The sequence below is a fragment of the Mobula birostris genome, chromosome 12, assembly GCF_030028105.1.
Source record: "Mobula birostris isolate sMobBir1 chromosome 12, sMobBir1.hap1, whole genome shotgun sequence".
Classification (NCBI taxonomy): domain Eukaryota; kingdom Metazoa; phylum Chordata; class Chondrichthyes; order Myliobatiformes; family Myliobatidae; genus Mobula; species Mobula birostris.
This window is the reverse complement of record NC_092381.1, coordinates 91,584,344-91,607,385: the sequence shown is the minus strand read 5'-3', so window position 1 is coordinate 91,607,385 and position 23,042 is coordinate 91,584,344. Positions and strand designations below refer to the sequence as shown.

At 41.5% G+C, this 23,042-nt stretch overlaps 1 protein-coding gene across 1 annotated transcript in view; it reads right to left on the bottom strand.

The window, feature by feature from the left end:
• astn1 (astrotactin 1) overlaps window positions 1-23,042 on the bottom strand; it is a 2,762,425-nt gene that overhangs the window by 425,970 nt on the left and 2,313,413 nt on the right. Inside the window, exon 17 of the mRNA XM_072274559.1 lies at window positions 774-962. Within this exon, the coding sequence (XP_072130660.1) occupies window positions 774-962 (189 nt within the window). The remainder of the gene's footprint in view (window positions 1-773; window positions 963-23,042) is intronic.

Genomic DNA, 23,042 nt, shown 5'->3' with positions numbered 1-23,042 from the left:
ATAAACACAAAATAATAATCATTCATTTGAGGTCAGCTACCATATCATGTGACAGATATTTTGCCGGTGCTGTTATAATTTATCAGTGAACGTTTTAATGATATTTCACTGATAACCAAAACAATTCTGTATGGAGACACATATATCAGTTTGTAGCTCAGATGTTATGATAAAAATAACAACAAATATGCATAATTTTCCTTGAAAATATTGACTCATAAACTTTTTAACAGCTCCAACATAATCTCAGAAAACTTTTTAAAACATATTGCATCACAGTTCTTGGTTTTGTGATCAGACAACCTTGCAGAGGTCACAACAGAATGATGTAAGCACACAGCAGTTTCCAAGGTCCTGCAATTTCATGCTGTGCTCAGGGCAAACAATTTGACCTATAATGCAGCATTCCACAGTGCCATAGTGCCAACAAATCATTCTCAATCAAAATGGCCACCATCCTGAATCTCACTGAAAACTGGGAAATGTAACCAAAAGCTCTCAAAAGTTAACCTTGCTCATCAACTCAAGATATCACAAGATAACTTTGTAAATAAGGTTTACATAAATAATGGCAGGTACTGACTCAATGACATTTTGGTTTATGTGCATAAATTATAACAAATTTGATGCAAAATCACTTGAAATAATTCTCCATCACTCTGGTCATAATTTTAAGTATGCGCTTTCTATGGGACAGCTGATCATTTGACCTGACAACCACAAACTATAATTCTTTTTGATATCAAATCACTCTTTCTGATTTCAAGACGAACCTTTGCTGATATCTTGGTATTCCATCCATAGTTGCTTCTGAACGGAGCGATTTGGAAACCAAATGATACACATCTCCTCAAATCCATAGAGTGCCTCTTGGATGTAGTGATTGCCAAATTCCTCGAGCACAGATGCAAAGTCATTCCTCAGAGTGGCTCCATCCAAAGAGTGGATAGCGTGGGTAAATACTAAAAAGAAAATAATGCATACTTTAAAAAAAGGAACATGTCCATAGCAAAGAGCAAACAATAAAATTAACATAGAGTTTAGAATTACTGTAGCTGAAGCTGCGATTTACATCTAAACCAGTTATTACACACGATGCTCAAGTACACACCTTGCACACTTCCCATCCATGCTGGGTTGAGCATCAAGCTAACAACTTTTTAGATTATGAAGACACGCAGTTCTCTTTTATTGTCATTTAGTAATGCATGCATTAAGAAATGATACAATATTTCCTCCAGTGTGATATCACAAGACACAGGATAGACCAAGACTGAAAAAAAACTAACAAAACCACATAATTATAACATATAGTTACAACAGTGCAACAGTACCATAACTTGATGAAGAAGTCCATGAGCACAGTAAAGTTCAAAGTCTCTCAAATGTCCCACATCTCAGGCAGACGGAGAGAAGGAAGAAAAACTCTCCCTGCCATACCCGACCACAGTCCGACTCTGAGTCATCCGAAAACTTCGTAAAAACAGTCAAGTGCTACGAAGGGGCAAAAACATGCCACCCGATGCACCACAAGGCACTAAAAGGTACAACTGCAAGTACAAATAAGGGTTGGGGCTTCAGGTTTATCATTGCTGCAGAGTTCAAAAGGTGCTCTTTTGCACAACTGGAGTTACGTGTTAATACTGAACGGTATTAATGGGTTTGTGAAGCCAGAGATCATTCAGTATGATGGCATGTCAGAACTCGTGCTTATTGATGTCTCACTCTGGTTGTACACAGGGTTTGAATAGTTGCTTCTGAATCTCTGAGCAGTCTGAAATGTCAGCTTTATTGGCTAGATTATAGGTTGATAAATATATTGAAAAAATAACCTAATATTCTACATTCATTATCTTCACTTCAGAGGTTGTCAATGTTAAAATTATGCTAGCCTAGTCAACTCATCAAGTTAGCAAAAGAATGAAGAAGCAGGAAAGCGCTCCCCATCTCCACCATCTGACTACCTTTCTCGCTTTAACTGGTTATCAAACTAACCAAGCAGACCAATTTCCAAACCAATCCTTGCATCTTTACAATGAAATTCCAGCCTAACCCTCACCCCCCATTTCTAATCAGACAGCTTCACAGAATTCCAAAAGACTGACAGTTGGGATAACTCCTCTACTTTCCTCCTCGATCTCCATCTGGGGCTATGATAGACAGGTTACTCTGCAATATGTTCGAATGGAGCCGATGGGCTGTATGGCCACAAAAGTGGACATGATTGTAATCATCTTATGATTCAATTTGCTGGTCTTCAAGAGTGAAAGTGGTCAAAATATTTATTTATTTATTGATTGCAAAGTTTTGTGAAAAGGACCAGTTTTCCACTAAGAAGTAGCAATTCTTCCAAACTTTCCACTTCATTAAATTTAATTTCCCAAATTATAACCATTTCTATTTCATTATTTCTAACTCCAGACATTTATAACAAATTGCACCCATTGTTACAATTAAATTTTCACCTGTGATGCTTTGGTCATTTTCTTATTTTTGACAATGCTCAACTTAGTTAAAGAACTCAATTCCAAAGCTCGATGGAGCATTATTGCTCAATAATAAACCTGCAAACTGAAATAAGGTGACATATAACCATAGATATTGCTATTCTGAGACACTCACTTCAGGATCAAACATTAATCCCTTTAATTCACAGAGCTGAGTCTTAGCTGTGGATTGAAAATTTGTACGCACACATCAGAGGTTGGACACTTTACACACAAGAGATATAGTAACACACACAGAATGCTGGAGGAACTCAGCAAGCCAGTCAGCATCTATGAAAAAGAATACACTCGGCATTTCTGGCAGAGATCCTTTAGCAGAATAGCAATTTTCTATTAAATCCCCCCTTCTCCAGCCCTGTATCTTTTTCACTAATCAACTTCCCAGCTTTTTACTTTACCCTTCACCATCCATGTTTTACCTATCACCTTGCGTTTCTCCCTCCCCTCCACCCCACCTTTTAAATCTACTTCTCTTCCTTTTTCCCCCAGTCCTCCAGAAGGATTTCAGCCCAAAACGTCAGCTGTACTCTTAATTTCCTTAGATGCTGCCTGGTCTGCTGAATTCCTCCAGCATTTTGTGTGTGTTGCTTGGATTTCTGACATCTGCAGATTCTCTTGTTTGAGAATAATAGTAAGTTTGTTTGTTTGTTTGTTTATTTATTTATTTATTGCGATACTGCGTGGAATAGTCCCTTCCAGCTATGCTGCCTAGCAAAACCTTGACTTAACCCTAGCCTAATTTACAACTAGATAACGTACCAATCGGTATGTCTTTGGACTATGTGAAGAAACTGGACCACTTAATGGCCTGTACCTGGTGACCAAGACTCCCTCCTGTATCTCTTCATCAGGAATAGATGGAATTATGTTCTAGTGAACTGCAGCTTGATTTTGAATTAACTCATAGATGCTTGGAAATCTCAGGTTGCTCAAAAGCAACTGTTGGAAAGGCTCAGAAAATCAGGCAGCATCTGTGTAGACCACTTTAGGTAAATGACTGTTCAAGTTCCAATGAATGTTTATTGACTTGAATCATGTATTCCAGAGGTCTCCAACCACCGGGCCGCAAAACATGTGTTACCGGGCTGCGAGGAAACGGTATGATTTGGCGATATGAGTCAGCTGCACCTTTCCTCATTCCCTGTCATGCCCACTGTTGAGCTTGAATGCATGCAAGGTCATTACCCGCGCGTCATCCATGTCAGCATGGGAAGGAGGTCAACTCGTTGAGCTTGCAAATGACGGTCGGCTGAAAATTATGTTTGACATAACATCTCTGCCGGCATTCTGGATCAAAGACAAGGCTGAATATCCTGAGATAGCCACGAAAGCACTGAAAACGTTGCTTCCATTTCCAACGTATTTCTGCAATGAATGCAACGAAAACTAAATTGTGGAATAGACTGGACATAAGGAACCCCCTTCCAGTATCGTTGTCTCCCGTCACCCCTCGATGAGACCGTCTTGTTGCAGGGAAACAAGCCCAGGCCTCCCACTGATTCAGCGATATTGGTGTGTTGCAATGATTTTATATGTTCATATGAGGAAAATATGTGCTGTGTGTTTAATATCCAAGCGTTACTTAAAATGTTATGATGCTATTGACTTATATAACCATAATTACAGCACAGAAACAGGCCATCTCTGCCCTTCTGGACTGTGCCGAACGCTACTCTCACCGAGTCCCACCGATCTGCACTCAGCCCATAACGCTCCATTCCTTTCCTGTCCATATACCTATCTAATTTTTCTTTAAATGATAATATCGAACCTGCATCTACCACTTCTACTGGAAGTTCGTTCAACACTTACTTCAAGCTCCCCTGTCCTCCCTTGATAATTGACTTATCACTATATTCATGCGAGGAAAATATGCACTGTGTGTTTAATATTAAATTCGTTACATACACCCTTTTAGAAAAGAAATTGAGTGGATTAGCCACTTAAACAACAGGAATTCTGCAGATGCTGGAAATTCAAGCAACACACATCAAAGTTCCTGGTTAATGCAGCAGGCCAGGTAGCATCTGTAGGAAGAGGTCTCGGCCTGAAACGTCGACTGCACCTCTTCCTACAGATGCTGCCTGGCCTGCTGCGTTCACCAGCAACTTTGATGTGGATTAGCCACTTATTACCTATATTCCGGTCGTGATTAGCACCCCCGCCGAACATATTCGCCAAAAACGATTTGTAGAAAAAAATCGGCATGTACACGCATGCGCACACAGGTGCCCGCGCAAGGCTTCATGGTCATGGTAGTCTTTCTCGGAGTAAACACAACATACTTGACGGCTACTCTTGTCCGTTGGCAACCCTACTCCCCCCACCACCGCCCCCCCGCCCGGGTTGGCTGGTCCGCAAGAATATTGTCAATAATAAACCGGTCCGCAGAGCAAAAAAAGTTGGGGGCCCCTGGTGTATTCTGTTTTTACCATCACCGATGCTGCTTGACTTGCTGGGTATTTCTAACATTTTCTCCTTAACAGACTATTTTGTGTATTTAATATTTCAGTAATATCTGAGCAATATTACAGATATATATTTTGGTTAAGCATTCTTTTTTGTTTAAATAATTCTTTATGGGTTATGTGTAAAAGTACATGAATGGCATACATCATTATGTCATCAAGTCATACATGCATGCCTCACTACAGTAAAAAGAAATTACCACATGTTTTCCTGGGCTCCCCATCAATTACTTTTATGTTTTGAAGTTACAAAACTTATCAGACTACAATACCTGTAAATAGTTTAATAAGTAAAAGTTGATACAATTAATAAGTTACATCTTGCTGATGTTTTGCTAAAAGAGTATGAAAATTTGTGTATTTTTGACACAATACTATGTGTATTTAATTATTTAAAAACTTTACATAAAACAAACTAGCTTTTGCTTTGAACCTGCTTCTATATCATTGAAATGTCTTTCAGAATCACTTTCCTTATGTATGAAGCATGGGATCTTTATCTGTAGAAGAGGTAGTGGTTGCAGTCCTTACCTCATACAGTCAGTCAACAGAATCACACGAGAGGTGCAGCAAAAGATGAAGCCATTCAGCCAATCAACTTTGCCCAAATCTAGCTAGCTTCCTTCGCTGCCCTCTCTCCAATGTCTTGAATTGTAGATCCTAAATTTCCTTACGTTATTCTTGGCACATTATGTCACCTGACTCCCAACTCTTTTACCAGTGGAAACTTCCACTTGGGCCAGAGTCTTCATAATAGTGCATAGTTCTATCAGATCTACTCTCAAACTCTCTTTTCTATGCAGACCCACTCTAGTTTCTCTAGCCTATCCATGAAAGTGAAATTACTCTTCCATTGTAACATTCTTTAAAATCTTTCCTGCAGCCTCTCTAAGGTCCTAACATTTTCTCTTAAACATGGTGCCCAGAGTAGCACACAGTACTCCCATTGTGTTTTTTTTCCCCCTCAGTATAATTACTTGAGTGAAAATTTTCCTGCTGCCATGGTGGAATCCACACTTGGGTCCCTGAACCAATTGTTCACGACTCTGGCTGCTTGTCCTATAACTTAACCACCATGTTAATAGAATAACTCAAATGTATCAGATTGCAAATGATACTGAGTCTACATTAACTGGCATTGGTAAATGATACCAGACTTCCGTCTAGTAGTCTCCAACCTGATGGCATTAACATGAATTCTCCTCCCCCCGTTTCATTTTCATTCTGCAGACTAGACTCCCTCCTACCCCTTCCCTTTTCCTCACCTGCCTATCACCTCTATCTGGTTCCCCTCCTCCTTCCATTTTTCCCAGTCCTACTGTCCTCTCTAACAGGTTCTTCCTTCTACAGCCCTTTACCTCTTCCACCTATCACCTTCCAGATCCTTACTTCATTCCACCTGCTCCTCCTACCCACCTTCCCTTTACCTGGTTTCACCTATCACCTGCCAGCTCGTACTCCTTCTCCTACCCCTACCCCCCCCCCCCACTTTCTTACCCTTGTTTCTTCCCCCTTCTTGTCTAGTCCTGATGAAGGGTCTTGTCCTGAAATTCCTCTCCGTAGATGCTGCCTGACCTGCTGAGTTCCTCCAGCACTTGCGGATTTCCAGCATCTGTAGTATCTCTTGTGTTTTTGGAAAATGCTAATTTTTTTAATATTGTTACATGTACTGAGGTACGGTGATAAACTCATGTTTTGAATGCCATTCAGATAGATTATGCCATACATAATGACACTGAAGCGATGAATGCCCAATTGGTGCAGTCTTTCATTGGCTCCATTATGGTTATAGGATCTAATCAGTGCATCCGCAGAAAGTGAATCTCTGTGTTTTATATAGTAACATATATGTTCTTTCGCAATAAACCTACCATGAACTTTGAAAAGAAAACAGAATATGCTGTTGCAGTTACAGAGAAAATACCTGGTAAGCCAATGCATAAGGTGCAAGGGGCACAGTGAGGCAGGCTGGGAGATCAAGAATTCATCATTCAGCATGACAAGAGTTTCATGTCAGTGCAATAAAGCTGTTCTTGAGTCTGGCGACTCATGCTCTTGGGCTTTTGTATCTTTTACCTTACTTTGAGTCATGAATACTTAGAGGAGAATTCCAAAAGCTATGGCATTAGTATCCTTCATTATAATCAGACACAGGTGTCCTTCTTTACAATAATTTAACTAAAAGTCAAATACAGTTAAGGATCAACATGGAGTCATAAAAACTCAATGCTGATATAACTTATAGTAAAAAGAAACCAAATCTATTTGGACATTGTGGTCATCACTAATTCTAATGATCCTACTGCACACCTCAGGACTGTCCATAATGACTAATTGAATGCAGCAACCTTATCCTAATATATCAGACATATCAAATTGGCAAACAGCTATTGTTCCGCGAACAAGAACAACACACTTAGCGAGCCAAGCTCCAGGCACTGTGCGACAAAAATGCCTCAAAGGAATACAATTAACCTTAGGATGCTTACATTTTTTTTTGTTTTATCTTATCTTTGAAAACAGTTGTGCATATTAAATGGTGTCATCTGGTTGGACTACTGTGAGAAAGCTGAATGTGAATTGGGAATGGAACAAGCTGAAATTATCCTGTCAGTCGATGCCATAACCACTTTAATGATAGCCAGATGGTAATTATACATAGCTTCTGATGAACCAATAAAATAGCAAAATAATGCCACTAAATGAAAACATTTTCATAACAATTGGATTTAGGAGATTGGTCCAAATATTCCATTGACATCTCAAGGGTACCCAGCTGTTTCGCATGCCAAGTTAATGCCAGTTGTCTGCATTCCTGTGGTTCTCCATTCAACGCGCAAACAGTTCCTCGAGTTAGCTAAATATCAAAAACAGAATGGCATGTTCATTGTGCAACTCACCTCAAATGAAAACGGGTAAATTTCAGAGCACCGGTCATTCCACTCATCTAGTTGGTGGTCAAGTGCATAAACAGAACAGAATTGTTTGTCTACAAAGTGTTTTCTGGTCACTAACAAGAGAAATCTTTCAAAAACAGAAGCATAAATAACTGCTTAGTGACAGCCGGGAAGCATTGTGTAACAGAGGATTGTGCAAAGTCTGATGCACCCCTACTTGTTAAAACTTATGAAGGATTTTATTACTTTTATTTGATTTAAATTCCTCAATTTGCCTCTTGCAATCCTTGCTCTGTTCCTCCTACCATTCACCCAATAGAATCTTCTCTCTTCCCCTCACTCTACTGCTCTTCTCACTGCCACTTCCCACCCACTTCACCCTTCTTCTCCCCACTCCCTTAAAGCTGCCTCTCCTCTCCCCATTCCTCACTCTGCTTCTTCTCACCCCCCTCCCTTTCCACTCCCCTCTCCTTCCCCATTCCTGCATCTTCCCCTTGTCACAATGGTGGGGGCATTGGGAGCAAGGGTGGACCCCAATGCAAGACACATCTTGTGAGGTTACTTAGATTTAGTTTATTGTTCGATACCAGGAGAGCTAGGCAGGAGCAGGAGTAGCGAACTGGACGACTCAGGACTACTATTAGGCTGGGACTAGGGGTCTGGGCTAGGACTCGGAATTGGATTCCAGAACTGGAGGAGACATGAAGAGGTTAGGGTATGGACTCCGAGCCCGAGACTGGGCAAGGACCCCAGAACCAGGCATGGACATGACATGGGCTAGGGAGAGGAGGGACATGGAAAAACAGAGCCTTGGTCTTGGGAGAGCAGGTACATGGAACCGTGGACACATACACAGAACACAGAGTCGGGACCCCTCCTTGAGAACAGGACACTGGGCCGGGACTCATGACCCCCCCCGCAGGGCAATAGCAAGACTGCCTGACTTACCCCACGGAGTCGAGGACAAGACCAGACATGACCCCCCGCGGAGCAACGGCAAGACGGCCCAACTTACCCCATGGAGGTGAGGACAAGACAAGGCAAGACATGACCCCCCCATGGAGCAACGGCAAGATGGCCTGACTTACCCCACAGAGGCGAGGACAAGATAAGACAAACACCAAAGAACAACACAGTTCCTATCTAGCTCCAGCGATAGAACTAGACCGAGGTGCAGGCGAGGGCTACAGACGAGGGCTAGAGGCGAGAAGGGCAGAGAAGAGATTCAGACAGGGGGGTAGGACAGGAATCACAGACCGCCAGGGCCAGGACTTGACTAGGTACTCGGATACCGTCAGGGCCAGGACTTGACTTGGCTCGGATGCTGCCGGGGCCAGGACTTGACTTGGCTCGGATGCTGCCGGGGCCAGGACTTGACTTGGTACTCGGATGCCGTCAGGGCCAGGATTTGACTTGGTACTCGAATGCTGCCAGGGCCAGGACTTGACTTGGTACTCGGATGCTGCCGGGGCCAGGACTTGACTTGACTCGGATGCTGCCGGGGACAGGACTTGGACGTGGTACTTGGATGCCACCAGAGCCAGAACTTGGACGTGGTACTTGGATGCCGCCGGAGACAGGACTTGGACGTGGTACTTGGATGCTGCCAGAGCCAGGTCGTGGTACTTGGAACCTCCCAATAGTGGCGAGTTCTAGACTCGGCCCAGGAACAGTAGACAGCAGCTTCTGATTCTCTCTGGTGGGTTAACTGACGGACCCACCTTGATGAGGAAACTTTGCAGGCTTGCTTCGGTGAGGTAACTGGACAGGGTTGCTCCGGTGAGGAAGGATGAATTACCGGCACTCGTTTCAGCAGAGACTGGGCTTGCTACGGCCAGATGACATCGGCACACCGTACCTTTGATGACTTTGCAGACGCTCCCGTGCTGAACGGCTGAAAGCCAGAGACTATAAATTACCGGTTCAGCTGAGAGTTAATTGCCTCTAATCACCAAAGCCGAGAGATACAGGAAAACAGGGAATCAACGGTGCAGATCGTAACATAAACAAGGTAAATTTAAAGAGACCCCGATCCAGACCTTGACACCTTCCCTACCCCATCCTTAGTCTTGCCCTCCCTTTTCCTTTCCATTTGGGGGCTGCGGGGCTGCGGGTAGGAAGTGCAAGTACCACTACGGGAATAACCAAGCTCCAGTCCAGCACTTCAGTACTTCCACGTGGGTAACTCCTGATAGAGACTCTGGCCCTACCATAGACCATCTCCCCTTAGCTCACCAGTCATGAAGCTGACAATATTCTTGCATTACATTTAGACTGACAACAAAAGCACTCTGCAAAATTATTTACAAACAAAAAAAACACCTGCAGAAGCTGGAAACCCAAGCAACACAAACAACAGGACTGCTGAAAGGTTTTGGCTTGATACGTCGACTGTACTATTTTCCATAGATGAGGCCTGGCCTGCTGAGTTCCTTCAGCATTTTGTGTGTGTTGCCTGAAAAAATATTTTCCTAGCCAAGTCTTGAATGTCAGTCTCTGGGCTATGGGCCAGTTTTGCCAAACTTCGGGGACTCATCTGGAACAGCCATCAGCAATGATTATTTCTAAGTGTCTTTAAGCACTGTTTAATAGTTAAAAGTATATTGTCCATGAATGAAAGGTAGATGACAAACAATTACTCACCATACATATGCTTTCTAATGAGGTATGGTAGAGAGGAGAGCGGGGGTGTTGGCGAGAATGCATATCAAACAATGTACAACAGGTAGCCAATGGCCAGGGAGTGGAGTGAGACTTAACGAGTGATGTGAAGATTATTTTATGAAGAAATAAAAACAGAGTTGGGAACCGTGAGTAAAACTGGGTATTAAGAAATCCCCCAGGATTGATTTAAACCTCTTATCTTTTCATGTCCAGACATCTTCAGCCAGAAAAACTAAATGGATCATCTAGCTTGACCTCTTTCTGAAGTCCCCACTGCAGAAGCGAGTCATTCTTCAGACAAACTGATGCAATTCAATTTGTATTGTGATGTAACTAAATACACTAGATGTCACAAAGACAATTGACTGCACTATGGTTGGACTGAAGACATGTCCAACACTTCCTGCTGCTCTGACAAGCTTTGTAATAATACTGGCATCAACTTGACAAAGAGAAAAATATAGGCATGACTTCTTCAAAAAAAAATCAGAAGAAATCCTATTAAAGCAACTATCACCTCATCATTTTAGTTCTAATCTTACTCTTTCTTCATGGCTTCTGTTAGGATTGAGATGATGTGTTTTCATTACAGTTCTTTGCATCTGAGGTGGCTGGTGAAGCCTTTCTGTAATCTGCAGATTCTGCCACAGGTGGGGCAGTAGATTTCTGATCTGGCAAGCCATATGGGAGATGATGCTGTATTTCCATCTGCTTTGCTGGGATCCACACAGCCTTAAAGAAGAACTTCAATGTCATTCCAGATACTCCTCTTCTTTGGTTGATCATAAGTCAATGAGTATTTCACATTGTTTCATAGAGGCTTTGACAAAATCCTTAGATCTTTGAATAGTTTCCTCTTCTATGTAGATTATCTCTTCCTGTGAATTAGCTGCTTCACGAGTCTGTTTTTGGACATGTGAATAGTGTATGTATCATAACATGACTCAGTACATTAAACTACCAGAACTTCTTATCCTTCAAACTCCTTCTTGGTCCATAATCAATTCCTTGTTCTTTGTTGTTGTTGTGACACCTCTCAACCAGCTGATCTATCTCACTCCTGTACGCCTCCTCATCCCCATCTGAAATTCTGCGAACACTTGTTTTGTCATTGGCAGATTTATAATGGTGTTTGAGCTGTGCTTAGTTGCACGGTCACGGGTGTGGAGAGCAGAGCAGTGGGCTGAACGTCCATCCTTGAGATGCACTGGTGCTGGTTATTCCCAATCCACAACAACTGTGCTCTCCGATGAGGAAGTTAAGGATCCAGTGGCAGAAGGAAGTGCAGAGGCCCAGGTTTTGGAGCTTGTTGATTAGAACTGAGGGTATGATAGTGTTGAACATTGAGCTGTAATCAATAAACAGTAGAATGACGTAGATATTGCTATTGTCCAGGTGATTCAAGGCTGAGCGGAGAGCCAGTGAGACTGCATCCATTGTGGCAATTAGCAAAATGCAGCAGGTTCAGGTCCTTGCTTAGGCAGGAGTTGATTCTGTCCTTGACCAACTGCTCAAAGCACATGATCACCGTAGATGTGAGTGCAACTGGGTGATGGTCATTGAGGCAGCTCAGTGGGCACTGGTATGATTGTCACCCTTTTGAAGCAGGTGGGAACATCTGACTGCAGCTATGGGAGATTGAAGATGTTCTTGAACACTCCTGCCAGATGGATGGCACAGATTTTCAGGACCCTAACAGGTACACCATCAAGGCCTGATGCATTGCGACGGCTCCCCCTCTTGAAAGGTCTTCTGATGTTTGCTTTTGAGACAAAGATCACAGTGTCACCAGATGCTGCAGGTTTAGTTTTACCCTCCTTTTCAAAGTGTTTATAAAAGGTGCTGAGCTGGGAGTGAAGCAACACAGCCATTCGTGATGTTAGGTTTCACTTTGTAGGAAATATTGCCCTGCAAACCCTGCCAGCGCATCCGATTCCATCTCTAACTTCAACTGAAATTGTTTTATCACTCTTAAAACAGCCTTCCGTAGATCATACCTGGAATTCTTGTATAGTTCTGGATTACAGGTCTTGAATGCCACAGATCTAGCCCTCAGCAGATTACAAATCTCTTGGTTCATCCACCGCTTTTGGTTTGGTTTGGGTATGTATGCTATGCTCTCAAAGGCACACAAGTTTTGATGAAGCTGGTGACAATTGTAGTGTATACATTCAGACTCAAAGATGAATTCCTGAAACTTGTCCACCGTCCCAAAGTAGTCCGTAAGTGCTCCTCCACCTCCCTTGGCCATACCTTCTTGGTCCTCACCACTGGTGCTGCAGTCTTTAGTCTTTGCCTGTATTCCAGGGGTAGAAGTACAGCCAGGTGATGGGACTTTCCAAGGTGCTGAAATAGCTGTCACTGTAAGCAGTCTTGATAATGGTATAACAGTGGTCAATTGTATTGGCTCCTCTGGTTCCACTGGTAATACGTTGGTGGAAGTTGTTCAGAGACTTCTTCAAGCGGGTCTGGTTGAAATCCTCCACGGTGATAAGGAAAGCAGCAGAGTGTGCTGTTTTGTGACTGCTGATTATGGTGCTCAGCTCCTCCAGTACTTGCCTGTTGCTGGCCAGAAGTGGAATGTACACTGCTATCAGGATGATGTCGAAGACTCTCTCAGCACAAAATGAATGACACTTGACCGCTACGTGTTCCAGGTTGGGTGAGCAGGATTGAGACAGAACAACCATGTCTGTGCACAATGATCAGTTAATCATAAAGCATACTCCACCTCCTCAAACTTTAAAAGACTCAGATGTCTTGTCTTTGTGGTAAATGGTGAAACTCTCAAGCTGCAACGTTGCATCCGAAAAAGGTGTGAGCCACTTTTTCATGAAGCAAACTAAACAGCAGTCTCTGATGTCCCTTTGGTACTGGAAAATTGCTCTGAAGTTTTCAGTTTTATTTTCCAGATACTGTACAGTCACTAGCAGGATAGTTGGAGCGGGTGTCTAAGGCCTCTGCATGTCAAACGTACTTGTATCCCAGCATGCCTTCCACACTTCTGTTTTCTTAAAGGGGAACTGCACTCGTGATCTAAGTCTGCTGTCTGTAGTCTGCTGATTTTAAGGATAGATACATTTTTTACATGTCTTAAAACAATATTGTTTACTGCAGTATCCATGGCTCTGATCGTGGATTTCAGCCGTAGTTGTCCTTAACAGGAATATTTGATGATTCCCATCAGAGCTTCACTCAAAGAGTCGCCACTTATCAGTGCCATCCTGGATAGGTCTTTTATGTTGCATCTTATTGAATGCCTCTGAAAATTCAATAATGCAACATCCACATGTCCCCCTCAATCCACAGCACTCGTTATATCTTCAGAGAATTCCAGAAAGTTTGCCAAACAGGATCTGGCCTTCACAAATACATGCTGAGCCTCCCTGAGAGAACTACTTCTACCCTGATGTCTTACTAGTTATTTCTTATTGATAGCTTCAAGCATTTTGCTGACAAAAGATGTTAAGTTAACTGGCCTATGGTTACACATCTTTTGCCTACATCCTTTTTTAAACAGTGGTTTGACATTCACTGCCTTCCAGTCTGCTGGGACCTGCCCAGAGTCCAGAGAATTTTGGTAAGTTATCACAAATGTGTTTACTACTTTCATTTACTTGAGCACATAGGAATACATCCGATTAGGACTGGGGGACTTATCTACCTTCAGGCATCTGTGGAAGTAAAGGGATAGTTGATGGTTTGGATCAAGAGTCTGCATCAAGACAGAAATGGCCACTGCAAAAAAGGTGAGGGGTAGGGCTGAGAAAGGAGCTGGCATGCGAAAGGTGGATCTAGCAGAGGAGAGCTTAATGGATTAGATGAGCCAGGTGGGGAAGGGGCTGGGACAGTGACAGTGGCTGTGAGGAGACAGATGGAGACAAGAAAAGGCTGCATATTATGGAATCTGATGAGTGTAATTGAGGATGTGACTAAACATACTGATGAAGGTAGAACAGCAGATGCAGTGTATATGGATTTCAGCAAGGCATTTGATGGTATCACATGCAAGGCTTATTGAGAAAGTAAGAAGCCATGGGATCCAAGGGGGCATTGCTTTGTGGATCCAGAACTGACTTGCCCACAGAAGGCAAAGAGTGGTTGTAGACAGGTCATTTTCTGTATGGAGGTCGGTGACCAGTGGTGTGCCTCAGGGATCTGTTCTGGGACCCCTACTCTTCATGATTTTTATAAATGACCTGGATGAGGAAGTGGTGGGATGCGTTAGTAAGCTTGCTGATGACACAAAGATTAGAGGTGTTGTGGATAGTGTGGAGGGCTGTCAGAGGTTACAGTGGGACATTGATAGGATGCAAAACTGGGCTGAGAAGTAGCAGATGGAGTTCAACCCAGATAAGTGTGAAGTAGTTCATTTTGGTAGGTCAAATATGATGGCAGAATATAGTATTAATGGTAAGACTCTTGGCAGTGTGGAAGATCAGAGGGATCTTGGGGTCTGAGTCCATAGGACGCTCAAAGCAGTTGCACAGGTTGGCTCTGTGGTTAAGAACGCATATGGTATGTTGGCCTTCATCAATCATAGAATTGAATTTAGGAGTCGAGAGGTAATGTTGCAGCTATATAGGACCTTGGTCAGACCCCACTTGGAGTACTGTGCTCAGTTCTGGTTGCCTCACTACAGGAAGGATGTGGAACCCATAGAAAGGGTGCAGAGGGGATTTACAAGGATGTTGCCTGGATTGGGGAGCATGCCTTATGAAATCAGATTGAGTGAACTCGGCCTTTTCTCCTTGGATCGACAGAGGATGAGAGGTGATCTGATAGAGGTATATAAAATGACGAGAGGCATTGATGTCCCCACCAGTCATGTATCATCTTGGGTGCAAAAATTGACTCAAAGCATAACTAGAACAGCCACTGTGGCAGGTGAGTACTTGAGTCCTCTATGGTAAAGGACTGGATTTTCACTTATTGTACCCACGGAGCAGATCTAGATAAAAGGTTATAGTCAGCTCCTCCTGGAGAGGAAAATATTATGCTAATTAAAATACGTGATCAGCAACATTTCCTCATGCTATTCCAGAATGAAAATGCTTACTGGTGCTTTCCTTTATTGAGATGAATCAAAAACAAACTTCTTAATAATTGCATGCAAAAAAAATAAGTTTCCTTATTATTTTATTTTAAACAGTTCTTAAATTTTAGATATGAAATGTGAGCAAGTTGCATAACTAAGTTGAGAGAACTTTTATATCCACTTATCTTTCCATCAAATCCTCATATCTCCTGCTTTGCCTGGTGAACCACAGCCTTTCACTCTCAGCCTTCAATATACTCGATAACTGAGCATCCACCACCCTCTCTGACCAAATGAATTGTCTTAAAAATCTGACTGTATCCTGTGAGTCTGATCTTTGTTCCTAGAGCCTTAAGCAGAACATTCACTAATTTAAATGAACAGGTGCCAATTTTTTTCAAGGTAGGCTGTGCATATGTATTATAATGCAGGCATCGGAGTGTTCCAGCAGTTGAACTGAGAAACATCAGTCAAAGTACATTTTGTTCTTTCAAGATTCAAGATTTAAGACAGTTTAATATAATTTCCTGTACACAAGTATAAAGAGAATGAAATAATTGCTACTCTGGATCTGATGCAGCGCAAAAAACAAAAAAAGATAAAGAACACAATAATAATAATAATAAATGCACAATAAATATGAATACATAAAGATAGCTAATACGGAGTAACAAACACAAAATGCTGGAGGAACTCAGCAGGTCAGGTGGCATCTATGGAAAAAAGTATAGTCGGTGTTTCAGGCCAAAATCCTTCAGCAGTCCTGAAACATTGACTGTACTTTTTTTCCATAGATGCTGCCTGGCCTGCCGAGCTCCTCCAGCATTTTGTGTTTGTTGCTCAGATTCCAGCACCTGTAAGCTTTCTCTTGTTTGTAATATACAGTACTCTCTGTCCATAAAGTGATGCTAGGCCATACATAGGATGACTGAAGGGAAATAATTAAGTAGGGGTGGAGTTAGTGGATGGAGGTGTTGATCAGCCTTACTGCTTGGAGAAAGTAACTGTTTTTTAGCATGGTGCTTCTAGCATGGATGCTACATAGCCTTCTCCCTAATGGGAGTGAGAAAAACAGTCCAAGACAGGTGTTCTCTTCAAGTTGAAAACCATCTCATTTGCCTTTTTCTTTCTTTTTCCAATATTTTTATTAAATTTCATATACATAAATACAGAATTCACAAGGATAAGCCTAGCTGATCCAGTCTTTCATCATATGAAAGTCCTGCCATCCCAGGAATCAATCTGGTGAACCTTCTTTGTACTCCCTCTATGGCAAGAATGTCTTTCCTCAGAGTAGGGGACCAAAACTGCACACAATACTCCAGGTGTGGTCTCACCAAGGCCTTGTACAACTTATATATGCATCAATTTATGTAATAGTTTATATAGCTTTTTGCAAGATGTCTACAGATTATGGAAGTGCTTTATTGTATATGTTCTAATGATGGAAACAACGTATGTTGGATTAAGTTGCACCAATTTTCAATTTTAAGTGAGGTCAGACAATACACTTCCTTCCAGTAGCCAGCTAAGTACATCTCACATCTTCAGCTGCCTTCTTTTTGTTAATTCCAATGCTCTTTTTCCACTTTTACATTCTAGTCCATGTTCCAATAAAAATGCTCATAAGAATAAATCATAAATCCTGATGCTTTATAGAATGATGTGATAATGAAACAACCTCTTCATGTGGTTTGCCTTAATGTGTCATTATTATGCTGTTTGACAGCTCATTAAGTCTTCTCCTAAAGCCCCAGGCCTAAATAAAACTAAACCAAAAAAAGGGAGTTGTTAAAATTATTACCTCAGAATCTAAGAAAGGTTATGGACATAATTATAAATGTAAATCGTTGGTTTTAATTGGGAAAAAGAGTATTTTTCATTTATACAAATGAAACAACACTTCTCTGGCATTCTGCAAAATGAACTCTAATCTTAAATCTTTAATCCTTAATCTTTGTTTCAATGACCTGCTTAAAACAAAGATATCTCACTTCGGTAAAATACACACTTGGCTTTTTTTTCATGAATAGCATATAGTCACTCTGTCACAGACCAGGAGGTATCAGGTTTGATCAGATTCAATCCAATATTTTCAGTCTGGGTTTAAAACAAATTGATCACAATCCAGCCACATCTATTGAATTGGTGAACATGGGCAATTACGAGTAGCTGCATGGGTGAATGTCGGCATGGATGCATGTATATCCCTGTGTGTGGACTTACATGTGCACAATAAGGCATTGGCATTGAACAGAACTTAAGTCATAATGTTACTACGACTTAACTCTCCTCAAGGAGGGAACAAGCTATCTGAAAATTAGATGCCATTTACTGTGGAAACCCAATAAAGACAGGAGATTCTCCTATTGGTGGTGTTACTTTATCAGAATGTCCACTTTGTACAATTGCCCTCTTGCTATTATAAGTAAGATTAAGGCTAAAACCACTGCTGTAAATGCAATTCAGAATACACTTTGAATGGAAGGACATTGACATGAGCGCATTGACAGATATATTTTCAATTAAGAGAAAGGTTGCTTTACCACGGTCACTTTATTTTAGTTGCTAATCATGTAGGTGAATTAACGAGCCATGAGTAGAGGCAAGATTTACAGTTACTTAATGTCTACGGTGAGCTCAAGGGTGCAGTAAATAATAGAGGTTCTAGTTTCAGTTCTTCAGTGTTTTTTCTGCTATTGTCCTGCTACTTTTAAATGGTTAACAGCACAGACTTGGAAGGGAAGGGATTCTTCTCTACATTCCTGCTCAGTTTCAGGTGATATTACAGTGAATTCGGGTGGTGTGGTTCACAAATATCCAACCAAACAGAATTTCCTCCATTTGCCCTTCTCCCCTGCCATTAATGAACATTGCCTCTTATATCTCCTTTTGTTATCTCATTTTACCAGCTGGAATATGGTGGAGTTGAAATTCCCAGGCGATTTTCACCCCAATTAATACTGCTTGTTGAGATTTGACTGGAAAATTATGACAAGTCCTATGAAGCTGTGATCTAAACTTGATAGTTATTTTAACACACTATGTGAATAGGAATTTGATAACACACACAAAATGCTGGAAGAACTCAGCAGGCCAGGCAGCATCAATAGAAAAAAAGTACTGTACCTTTTTTCCATTAATGCAACCTGGCCTGCTGAGTTCCTTCAGCATTTTGTGTGTGTTGCTCGGATTTCCAGCATCTGCAGAATTTCTTTTGTTTAGGAACTTGGCTAGCTTTGTAGGGTCAAATGTTCTGCACTTGTCAAAAACTTCCTAATGTTCTAATAAAGACCTTCTTGCAATGGGGCTTCGGGCAAATGGGGCTTGTCAGTTGTGGCTGCAGATCACCTAGAAGGAAAGCTCTGATCTCAAATCACCTCTGCCTTGCAACTATGCCCACTCATGGGGAAGACTGTGGGAGTAAACCCCTAGCTGGAGTCCCTAAAGCCGTCAGCAGTTCAGTGCTGACTGGCAACTCCTGTGACACCGCTGGTTTCCAACTGTATCAGTCTCTGTCGTTCTTTTGGATTCATCAGCTGCATGGAGAGGAGAAGCCTGCTGCATGGGCAACAGATTGCCCTCCATATTGTACTGCCCTGGTCTGCATGTCATGTGGACAGCTAGGACATAATATCCACAGTCGACCCTGACCAATGGAAAACCTCAAATGCAACCAGCTACAATGAAGGATAGCCTTCAAGCCTGCCCTTAGGGTCTGGAAGGAGACAAAGGTGTTATGCAATTCCAGACTTAAATGACACCCTGATATTTCTCTAACATGACTGTTTAATAAATACAACAGACTGGAATTTCTCAGGTATGGCTCTTCTCTGCACTGGTTGCTGAGGTACAAATTAGCTGCCTGTTTAGAAACAGAAAGATAGAAAACCTACAGAACAATACAGGCCCTTTGGCCCACAAAGTTGTGCCGAACATATCCCTACCTTAGAAATTACTAGGGTTACCCATAGCCCTCTAATTTTCTAAGTTTCATGTGCCTATCCAAAAGTCTTTTAAAAGACCCTATTGTATCCGGCTCCACCACCGTTGCCGGCAGCCCATTCCACGCACTCACCACTCTCTGCGTAAAAAACTTACCCCTGACATCTCCTCTGTACCTACTCCCAAGCACCTTAAACCTGTGCCCTCTTGTGGCAGCAGTTTCAGCCCTGGGAAAAAGCCTCTGGCTATCCACACGATCAATGCCTCTCATCATCTTGTACACCTCTATCAGGTCACCTCCCATCCTCTGTTGCTCCAAGGAGAAAAGGCCGAGTTCACTCAACTTGTCTTCATAAGGCATGCTCCCCAAACCAGACAACATCCTTGTAAGTCTCCTCTGCACCCTTTCTATGGTTTCCACATCCTTCCTGTAGTGAGGTGACCAGATCTGATCCTAACCTGGTAGTTTGAACATGTTGATATGTCCTCAATGTTAAGGCTTTGCTTGGTGTCAGAGCTGCAAGATCTTGCATAATACCACTGCTTTGCTGACATGTTAATAGCCCAGAATTAACCATGCCAATAAAATGACTTAAGCAAGCAGCTGGCAAAACCAAAACTGCCGAAGACACAAATTAAAAAAAAAATAATGTTAAGAAACCACAAAAAGATCAACAACTAAAAAGTTATCAAAAACAAAACGGTTCCAAATCTTTCGAAGTAAATTAAAGACACTAACCCAAACACAGTTAGTTAAAAATGGATGCCCTAATCTGACCTTTCTTTCTGCCTATACAATTAATGGGCTTTTGGACTGTGCACCAGGTTTGATGCAGCGAGCAACAGATTCCTCTTGTAAATACTGACCTTGTCGGACTGCTGATAGTTTCAGGCATATTAGATAGCCTACAGATTTTTAACAGGTGCAGTATAACTTGCCTTCTTTTTGCAAATGTAATTTATTAATGGATCTTCATGTTCAGCCCAAGTAGGGTGGGTGGAAGAACCTGTTTCTATGTCTTATGGCACAATGATTCCAAAGCCGAACGAAAAAATATAAGCCTTACAGCTCTATGTCGGCAGTCAAGTATCTGAGAATGTGTGTAATTATGTAATTTGTTGAAAAGTAAGCAAATATTATGTCTTCCAGCATTAACTATGCTACATCAGAGATTAATATTGAAGATAGAGCTGTAGAGTTTTATTATGAAATTGATTTCTCATCATTCAAAATGAGCAAAACTAGATTAAAATCTAAATTATATTACCAGTTAAAATTCTTATCCTCCACACCAAGGTCTGATAATCAACCATAAAAGCAGCAATATTAAATGAGGCTAAAAAGATTGGAACAGGCAAACCAAGGCTCATGCCTGAACAGAGATTGTGCTGTATTTGTGATTGGAGAATTTTCCACAGTTCCAATTTCTGTGGGATAGGTTGGACTATTAGTGTGACAGCACATATGTACAGCTGCCGCTATGGAAAATAAAAACATAAGAAAGGGTCTTTGGCCAATATTCTGAGAATAGTAACATATAAGAGAATGGTATTAATAGAATGCGTGACCTTTTTAGATTTCTGGTTAGATGCTGTAATGCAATGATTTAAAATCTTTGGTGAAAAAACACACGAGCTGTACTTTCTCTGTCTTTGTCTTGGCAACATACAATCACAAGGAAAAGATTACTCAACTAGACATTTCACCATTTATTATTTTGCTTCCAGGACTTAGCAGATGAATGGCCTTTCTCAGATGGCATATTCCAAAACAATACCTTGAGATGTTTACTTTCAAGACAGGAATCAGTAAAACAATGAATCAGTCATGATCAGGATTCAAAACAAGATATTAGCTGGGATTTAACCTTTCTTTTTGAAACAGTTCAAAAATGATTTTCTTTTTGTTTTAGAAATACATACACTCAGTGGCCACTTCATTAGGTACCTCCTATACCTAATGAAGAGGCCATATAGTGCATATTCATGATCTGCCACTGCTGTAGCCCATCCACATCAACATTTGACATATTCTACATTCAGATATCCTCTTCTGCACACCACTGTTAATGTGTGGTTATTTGAGTTACTGTCAACCTTCCTGTCAGCTTGAACCAGTCTCGTCATTCTCCTTTGACCTCTCTCACTAACAAGGTATTTTCGCCCACGGAAATGTCACTCACTGGATTTTTTTTGTTTTTTGCACAATTCTCTGTAAACTTTAGAGACTGCTGTGCGTGAAAATTCCAGGAGATTAGCAATTTCTGAGATCAGAATCAGAATCAGGTACTGTATAATATCACTGGCATAAGTCATGAAATTTGTTAATATGGCAGCAGTACAGTAGAAAACATGATAAATATAGAGAAAGAAACTGAATTACAGTAAGTATATATATCTATTAAGTAGTTAAGTTAAAATAAGTGCAAAAAAAAGAAATAAAGAAAGTAGTGAGATAATGTTCATGGGTTCAATGTCCATTTCGAGATCAGATGGTAGAGAGGAAGAAGTTGTTCCTGAATCACTGGGTGTGTGCCTTCAGGCTTCTGTACCTCCTACCTGATGGTAACAATGAGAAGAGGGCATGTTCTATGCGGGGGCCGTTAATGATGGATGTCACCTTCCTAAGGCTCTGTTTCTTGAAGATGTCTTAGATACTACAGAGGCTAGTACCCATGATGGAGATGACAAATTTTATAAGTTTCTGCATCTTACTTTGATCTTGTGCAGTAGCAAACCACTCCTCCCCGCCCCCCCCCCCCCCCGCCAACACCAAGCTGTAGCGGACGGTAATGCAGCCAGTCAGGATGCTCTCCACGGTACATTTGTAGAAATTTTAGTGTTTCTGTTATTGAACTTGTCTGTCACTGACAATCATTCCAAGGTCAAAGTCACAGATCACATTTCTTCCCCACTCTGATGTTTGGTGTGAACAACAACTGAACCTCTTAGCCATGCTTTTATGCATTGAGTTGTTGCCACATGATTGCTTGATTAGATATTTGCATTAATGAGCAGGTGTACAGGTGTACTTAATAGAACGGCCACTGAGTGCAAGTAAACATTTATCTTTTAAAAACAGGATTCTTAAAGTTTCAGAAATGATTTTTTATTTGCCTTACTCTGCTTCCCTGTGAAACAGGCAACCATGATACTTTGGCTTTAAGGGATAGTGTCACTTTCGTCATTCTTGATTATTTTTCTTCTTTAGGTCCCACTGAGTTAGCATTTGTACTCTTCTGGGGATTATGCTATTATCAAGGAAGGAAACCGAGCTCCTTTTATTCCCAACCAACAGTGTTCCCGTTCTTTGTTAGGAAATCTATCTCCGACTACAAGGAATCTATCGAAATTGCTTGGGCACAGTTTTATTTGTTTAAGCAAGCATGGAAGGTCACAAGATTGAGATAAACAATAAAAGCAAAATAATATAGCTCATGCTTGAATTAATTTTGGTCAGGTATCTGTTCTTTAAGATATCATCAATTGATGCCCTGGTATCAATGACTTAGTAACTGGATTG